The sequence below is a fragment of the Amia ocellicauda genome, chromosome 20 (assembly GCF_036373705.1).
Source record: "Amia ocellicauda isolate fAmiCal2 chromosome 20, fAmiCal2.hap1, whole genome shotgun sequence".
Classification (NCBI taxonomy): domain Eukaryota; kingdom Metazoa; phylum Chordata; class Actinopteri; order Amiiformes; family Amiidae; genus Amia; species Amia ocellicauda.
Genome location: NC_089869.1, coordinates 9,554,398 through 9,563,000, shown reverse-complemented (window position 1 = coordinate 9,563,000; position 8,603 = coordinate 9,554,398). Strand labels below are relative to the sequence as shown.

The 8,603-nt window shown below is 41.8% G+C and overlaps 1 protein-coding gene across 1 annotated transcript; it reads left to right on the top strand.

Annotated features, from left to right (window-relative positions):
- Positions 1-367: 367 nt before the first annotated feature.
- LOC136715732 (chymotrypsin-like elastase family member 2A) lies at positions 368-5,737 on the top strand. The gene is made up of 6 exons (XM_066693103.1): positions 368-500; positions 2,073-2,182; positions 2,740-2,834; positions 3,201-3,481; positions 3,712-3,875; positions 4,303-5,737. The coding sequence occupies exons 1-6, from the start codon at positions 398-400 to the stop codon at positions 4,480-4,482; spliced, it is 933 nt and encodes a 310-aa protein (XP_066549200.1). The 5' UTR covers positions 368-397; the 3' UTR covers positions 4,483-5,737.
- Positions 5,738-8,603: the final 2,866 nt, after the last annotated feature.

Genomic DNA, 8,603 nt, shown 5'->3' with positions numbered 1-8,603 from the left:
GGAAGTTTTTCGGTGAGCAACACACAAACACACTTGCAGAGGGTGTGGGGATGGGGTGTGGGCTGTGCCTACTTGAGGGGGAGGAGCCAATTTGAGGAAGGGGTGGTGTGATCGCAAAGGAGGTCGGCAGGCCTGGAGGTGGCAGCGGGGCGTTCGTTCACGGCAGGCCACCTGAAAGTGCTGATCGGACTCGCAGGGGCCCGGCTTGCCAATGCCGAAGCCCCTGGCCTGGGACACCAGAACAATCCAGTGCTCTGTGGCTTTGTTTGTCCGCTTTGTTTACATGGGAGGCCACTGACAGGACAATGGGCTGCTCTTGCCTTTGCTGTCCAGCTCCCAGTCTGCGCGCTGTATAAATACAGGGCTGCTTCCAGCTGCCTGCCGCTAAACTGTCAAAATGAGCGTCAAGAGCCTACTGCTGCTGTCCGTCTGCCTGCTGCTCGCTGTGACCCAAGCTTTCGCCCCCGGGCGCCATCTTCAGCACAAAGTCCTTCACCTCGGTAAGTGTCCGACTCTTTGGAGAGGCCAGAGCTGCTACCAGCTTTCTTTACACAGCTAAAATCGATTCCCATGGTGAAATAAACATTACCACAGTTTAACATGTTACTGTTCCAATCTAAACTATACTGGAGACCAGTACTTCTAGTGAACGGCTTCACTGCATACCGTGGAATGTGTCAGTGTCAGACTTCACCATCCAGACACAATCAGATGATGTCCTCCTAATTTGTATTTCGATATATATTTAGTTCATAGTCTCTATATGCAAAGACTTCATTGAAACACCTTTTTTGAAGCAAAGAATTTGCTTGTCTGATACTGCCAACTTCAAACAGAATGTATTGATTCAGGTACTGAGCACCAGGCAATGTGTTAACCATGTGAAGATAACACTGACAGCAAAGAAAGGGTTTGTTGTAAAACAGCACTGTAAAAGCTCTCACATTTTAGCACACCTACACAACGGTAACATGGGTGTAAAATAATAAAGAAATGCTTCAGATGTTTAATCAATATTGCTGGTCTGTGGAATGTATTTAAGAAAATACGTTAGACTGTTTATTCTAATGTCATGCTGGTAAGGAGAGAGCATAGGTAGTGTGACACAATGTGGGGTATTTTACATGACGACCAAACATTAGGAAGAAATGACTCCCCCTCCTGGACCTGCAATGCCATAGCTAGCCCCAGATCGGCCGGCCTATTTTATTTTGGGGGGGAATAAGTAATCAAAAACCATAACAAAACCCTAACTCCTCTCAAGCCTAAATAAACACATAAACAGCTCCCTGTCTACACTTGTAACTAATAATAAAAGACAAACCACAACCTGCAAAATATAGTAAATGTTTGTGAGGCACATACAAATTGAGCTACTTTAAACAGATTCATATATATGTAACAAAAATCAGCCTGCACGATTTGGATTAAAACCTATGACCCTCCCAAGCACAATTACCGACTTAAACTTAAGAGCAATCTGTCAGATGAAGGTTGTTCAACTGTTTGAAAGCAGAGCGTTGGCAAGGGCTCCTGTTGGGCAGAATAGCTTGAATAATGTGCCTTGAAAAGCAAACGGCGTTCAGGCTACAATGTGACTGTGATACAAACGTAACCCATTCCTGAAATAGAACTGTGAAATTAGGATTCAGAGAGTGAGAGGAGACGACGTCAGAGGAGACGAGTCTGTGGAGCATCATCCGTCTGGCATACGAGTTCTGAGCAACACGTAGTTCTGCCAAATGCATGCAAATTGGCACGCAGGCGTTTTTTCTCATTGCTCATACACAGAGGAAGGTGTATCAGAGCCTTTGAAAAAACGAAGCCAACTTCACATTCTTGCTATTCTTACTATCCATAATATCAACATTTAGTAAGGCTGGAAAACTGAAAATAACCATGCAACAGTAACAACACAAACAATAACAATCAGTAAGACGTGGGTATAAATATAGGCTACCCTTTCCAACTTCAAAGAGAGGTGCCATATAATTTTTCTAACCTATACAAAGTAAATTTTTGAGGTACAGTCTTATGGTGTAATTGTACTGTACTGCCCTGCCCCTTTTCAGACTGGCCCAAGGACTGTGGACTGGCCCACTTCAAGCCCAACACAGCGGAGAGGATTGTGTCGGGCAATGAGGCGAGACCTCACTCCTGGCCATGGCAGGTGTCACTGCAGGTAACTACTGGGACAGCAAAGCTATCCCCACACTGCTGTGGCAAGGAGATCCAACACTACATTTGCCACAATAATGTTCTTTCCCAGATTTCCCTTATGCCCCATTTTAATACAGCATACAGAGACTTTTTCCCCAAAGACACGGAGAAAGGGGCAATCTGGGGCAATCTTACTTATGCCCCACATTTAAGTAGCTTAATGCTTATACGGAGAAAGAAGAAACCTGAGTAAAATAAACAAATTAATGAACTGACATCATTTATTGTGATCAGAAAATGTGAATTTCATGGTAAGATTGTCAAACAGCCAATTAACTAATTTACATTATTTCATTTTGATTTATTTTTTTACATCAAGCGCTCTTTAATTCTAGCTCTCCCTCTCCCATCCCTTGGAATGTAGCGCTGCTTTAAATAATTGGATAATTGAATTCGGTTTTGGAATATGAAGCCCCTGTGTGTAAGGCCAGGTGAGGAGACTCATTGGACTGCAAGAGAGAGCTCAGAGCAAAAGAAGGGAGTGCCAAGAGAAGACTGAATGCTCTCTGTCTCTCTCAGGTTCGTCCTCGGGGAAGTAAGAACTACATCCATGTGTGTGGAGGGACGCTGATCCACAAAAACTGGGTTCTCACTGCAGCCCACTGCTTTCAAAAGTAAGTCTGTTCCCTCTCTGTTCTGAGGCCAATTTTCTCATGCTGAAAACCTGATATTCTGAGTTAATTGGATTTTTTGATTGCAGACCTATATGGGCACCAGTAGAAAAATAATGAGGTCTTCTAGAAATAATGTGGGGTAATATGTGGGGTTGCAATTTATCCACAATAAGGAAAATAAAGGAATGTTACTTACACGATAGGATGTTAGAATATAGTAGTAACATGTGGAAATATATGGGATGCCGTGGTAGAGTATAGTGCAGCCACACAAAAGGTGCTCAGAGAAGCCAGGGCTATTGGTGGGTTTCCGAGCACAGCTGCTCAGGGAATGATAGTGCTATGATTGGGTCTCCGGGGCTCCAGGGGGAAGGCAGAGGAGGCGGGGAGCTGGCGGATCATCCTGGGGAAGCACCAGCTGAAGCAGTTCGAGACAGCCGAGCGGGTCTTTGCCGTGCGCAGAATCTACCGGCACGAGCGCTTCCGCTACCCGGCCCAGAGCGAGCTGGACTATGACATCGCCCTGGTCAAGGCCGCCAGTGATATCACCCCTAGCAACTTCATCCGCTACGCCTGCCTGCCGGGCAAGGAGAGCGCCCTCAAGCCGGGGCACTACTGTTGGGTGACGGGCTGGGGGGACACAAGAGGTAAGAGGGCCAGGGTGCACCATGTGTTAGGAAGGGAAATCTATCCAAGCTATGCTATGCAATCTATCTACTCTAGCTTTAAGAGAGAGGAAGACTGGGAGAGGGCCTTGCAGAAGAGGTGCAGTAGGGGACGAGGTTCGGGAGGGACACTGAGAAAAGATTTAGACGAGGGGAGAAAAGTGCGAGAGGGCCAGAGTCCCGAGAGGTTGATGTCAGTCTGTGTTTCTCAGGCGGGAAGGAGAACGTGTCTCTGGCTGAGGCACTCAACCAGGCCCGTCTCCCCATCATCGACTTCAAAACCTGCCGGCAGAAGAAGTTCTGGGGAGAACGCGTGCGAGACTCCATGATCTGTGCGGGCTTTCGCGACACCGAGGGCCCCCCTGCGGCCTGCCAGGTGACTTTACACACGGACACTCTCGGAACACTTAACAGGTCATAGAAAATGTGTCGTGTAGTCCTTTTGTCCACGGTGCTGACTAGGCAAGAGAGGTAGGGGATGGGTGCACACTGACCACAGTAAGAACCAGAGACCCTTTCTGCACCAGAAATAAAACAAAATTGGCATCTTCTCTGTGCCATGTGGGGAAGAGAATAAGAAGTCTGGTGTAGGGCCCAGTTGTCCAAAGTTGGTATATAATTGACCAATTTTGCATTCAGTTTTTCAAGATAACTTATGGGGGGTCTTATAACCATTTTTATGTGGAAATATGTATTTTACACTTACTCTACTGCCTTCACTCATTAGACAATCCCAACTTTTTTCCAAAATCAGGCCCAAAACATTATCAGTGACCATTGCTAACCAGGTACCTTCTCTGCAGGGGGACTCCGGGGGCCCGCTCTTGTGCCAGCTGAGCCGAGACCGCTGGGAGGTGCACGGGGTGGTGAGTTTCGGGCCCATCGGCTGCACGGTGGAGAACAAACCCAGTGTGTTCACCCGCACTGCTGTCTACATCCCCTGGATCGAAGCCACGCGGATCAGAGACTTCTTCCTGCACTGACCTAGGCACATCATTAAGGGACCCATCATTGAGGGCCCAGCTGCTTAAAACAGTGCTTTCTATCTCAGCGGCAACTGCAACCTCACTACACTGAAGGCCAGTCATACCAACACTCCCTGCATTTCTCAAGACAAGACTTCCATTGATGTTCAGTGTTTCAATGAACAAAGGTCGCTGTCCTAATCCTGGTCCTGGTCTGGCCAGTTTGGACTCTCCTAGTCCATTTCACTACGATCCTTGACCTGATCTGGGGGATTGAACTGGACCTGCTGAATCCAAGTGATTTGATTCAGGACTGTTATAGAATAAAGTCATGCTATGGAATGACAGGGAATGGAAGAGCTTCTGTTGCCCTTGTCTGCCTAGCCTCTCTTTCACCAGTTATTAGACACTTTACGATGCTATTTTTAAATGAATGAGATCGGTTTACAGCCTAAATGCTCACCATTATCATAATCATTTTATTTCTGTGGTCATTGTGTGAGTAGTCAGGATAGGAACAATTCCAAGGGTCTGTACTTGTATCTATAATAGTTTGTAATTTCATTTTACACAGAAATACTGCATGTCTCGGTGATTAAATTAGGAATGAGGCAATATAGATTGTGCCAACAGATTGTAGCACCTGATAATGTATTCTTTGACATTTCTTTCTTAATCACTGTGGCCATTCAGTAGTAGTGGCCATTCAATACAATTAGTGTCCACTTATAGTAAATACTTGTAAAAATAAAGGAAAAGTAGTGAAATACGTAGGTAATGTTAAAAAAATTAACAGAAAAGAGTATACGTTTTTTTTAAAGCATGACCCCCCCAACACACACACACAAAAGAGAAGAATTTCCCATCAGTAACTCAAGTATTGATTACAAATGACCATTGTGAAAACACTGACATCTCTTCAGGAATTCTTGGATGAGGGATATCCAGAACAAATCCAAGCAACAACGATGCAAATGGTATTGGTATTGCTCGATTATTATGATAGTTTCACATCTATCCGTGGACTAATTGAACTATGCTCGAGTATTTGCAGGTTTCCACACAAGAACACAGCTATACTAAAGACACTCAGAGAGTCGCTTCCAGAGACAATGCCTTAAACGGTATACATCAAGGGAAATCCATGGCCCTTTATCCTAAACCAGCTGAATTTAGCCAGATTGGCTGGCACCAGTAAAGGACTAATTCTGCCTACACTGATGGACAAAAAAACTGTATGAAGAACTATTAATAAACAGTGAGTTAAAAGCAGGATTCTGTATTGAGCACAATACATGTGTTTTTCCTTTATTTTTCTTTCTTCATGAAAATATAATGAAACATTATTACATAAATTCATGAAAAACACTAACCTTCTTAAACCTCCTTATTCTGTGTATTCTTGCAGGAAGGGTCCTTGTGAGATTGAGCGGTAGTACTGAAGTACTACCACTTGCCACTCATAGGAACTAACCCAGTTCCTGTTAAAAGCGATTAAACTATGACCTCCTTAATATAGAGTTCCCCCAAATACAATTTGTAATAATTGTGGCAAGATTAATACCAGCAGTCACACTTTACAATGCTGGGTAACAATTCTTAAAGAAATACCTACACATATACCATGTTAACTTAATCTCCTGTTAATCACATACATAACAAGGTGAGGGTAAGGGTTAGGGATGGGATTACAGACTAGATTTGGGTTTCTACAGGTGATCAACAGCAGAGGCGATTGCAAGACAGTTTAACCACTTATAAAGCTACCTGCAAGGAGGTCTCTATAACGATTGTGTGATAGGCTGAAGTTTTGTAGTAATCATTACACACTCAAAAAATAATACTAGTTTGTTATCAAATTCATAAATAAGACAAGTATATGTGCAATATTTGGTAGCAATTGCTAGTAATGTGGAATGTAAGTAAATCTATTACTTATGTTCAGTAAACAAAACAAATATTGTACTATAGTAAGTGGAGTATATATATATATATATATATATATATATATATATATATATATATATATATATATATATATATATATATATAAGGTCATTTGAAATAATAGTTTATAAGAAATTAATGTAATCCAGTTACTTGGATTGCTTAAACGAAAATCCAAGTAAATGTGCAGTAAAGCAAAGTAAATAATAATTCGTAGTAATATGAAAGTAAATCCTTTATAAGTAAAATACAAATACTATTACATTAATTTTCTCTATAAGCATTGCCTGTTTCCACAATACTCTATACCATGTCCGTCAGCAGCTTATAATGTCATGCACATTAAGGTTTAAATTGCGCCTGTATAATTAAAAGCAGCATTTCCACAACGGAAAAATATGCTAATATACAAAATTAAAACATTTTCTTATCAACGAATGGGTCAACCACGGCAAAGCTGTCGGAGTGCTAGTGGCAAAACCCAATCTGCACAGACCTCAACCCCCAAAACAAAATGCTCTGATACAACTGAAACAAAATAACAATTAAACAGACATACAACTCCTGAGGCAATGTAAGCAAGCTGTGCAATTTAACTTAACTTTCTATAACTTCCGTCAGGACTTTTTTCTGCACACCAATTTCCCGATTTTGCTCTGTGTGTTATCCATCCGTCAGCTTTCATTTTCGGGTTGATTCACTGAATGAAACAGGCGTTGTTTTTGTTTTTTTGATTGATTGATTAATTGATTAATTGGTTAATTGATTGATTGGATGGTTGGTCGATTGATCGTTGTATGGCGGTTTTGTTTGTTTGGCACCACTACCTTTCCTACTGGTAAAGCAAATTTCTACTACAGCACTTTTAGTTTTTTGGAAATGCATTCAAAGAGAGCAAACAACCATTTCCAAACACGACATTTCGACCGAGAATATAACACGATAGCCCTAAAAACACGATTACGAAAAGCGAGGTAGGACGACGGCCCGGTTTTTGGGATGCAACCGCACAACAGCCGCGCTGTGATTGGTCCGTACCTGTAAGAGGTATATGACGTTGCAGCCTGTTTAGCTTCGGATGCGATGCAGACACGCACAGTTATTGCAAATATCATTAGCCTACATCAATAGCATAAAGAAATATATAAAGAATAAAATGTGGACATAGTTAATGAGAATTTATAAATAGAATTTCGGGGATACAAAACTCCAATTCAGCTCTCTCATTTCTGCCCATTAATGTATAAATACCCCGTCCTTATCACACCCCCCAGCATGTGTCATGTCTCCCCAAACCTGCACAGCTCATCTCTATAGTGTTGGTTATAGGAGTACCCCTAGCATTGTGGTTTCATTCATCTTATAGATCTAGTTCTGTTTCCTCAGTTTTGTGTTCTTGACAGTAATGCAAAGGATGTCCAACCTGTGGTTCTTGCTGTTGCTAATCCATTCCACTATACCCCATTTAGTTATTCTTGTCTCATCTAATGGTGCATGCAGTTTTGTATGCTTAATTCCTCTGGCCCTATTAGCTGTTATTACTTCCACTAGTGTCTGTGACTCTGCTGTTGCTTTAGCTGCTTGGATGAAAGTTTATTCAATCTCAATGATTTTACAGCTCTCCCTCCTGTGGTAACACCCCCTTTGCCTCTCCCAGGCATTCATATAATTGTTTATTACACCAGAGGCTTAAGACTAAATTTAGTTTTAAATCACATGTTCTTGTTTCTTATCAAGCTAGGGAGGAAGATAGCTATAGCTTCTGTTAACATAATATAGTTCTGGATTTGGATTTGATGCCCTGGTTTATGGAAAATGTAATGTACTTTGCATGACTGTGTTTTGCAAAATCATGCAATGCCAGCTTCAATAGAATCAGTAGGTAGGTGGGTGCGATGGGCCTGAAGATTTATGGGCCAAGTGGCATCACTATATTAATATTCATCTGGTCATATCTGGTCGTAAAAAGTTTCTACACCACCTCAGCTTTCAATTCCTTGATAATAATAATATAATCATTATGAAAAAATATATGTAATTATTTACATAGATATTTATATTCATTATTAATGGAATAACTGAGTTAGCATAGGAGTGATGCAATTAAAAGAACAACTTACATATTACAAAACCAGACATTATAATCGTATTACTAAAATGTATTTATTTGGAGTAATTTGAGATTTAGGGGA

Excerpts from the sequence above, each read along its gene's own strand:
- LOC136715732 (XM_066693103.1), top strand. The coding sequence starts at position 398 with ATGAGCGTCAAGAGCCTACTGCTGCTGTCCGTCTGCCTGCTGCTCGCT. Across the intron at positions 2,835-3,200 it reads GCAGCCCACTGCTTTCAAAA|GGGGAAGGCAGAGGAGGCGG; the intron begins GTAAGTCTGTTC and ends CCGGGGCTCCAG. Across the intron at positions 3,876-4,302 it reads GCCCCCCTGCGGCCTGCCAG|GGGGACTCCGGGGGCCCGCT; the intron begins GTGACTTTACAC and ends CCTTCTCTGCAG.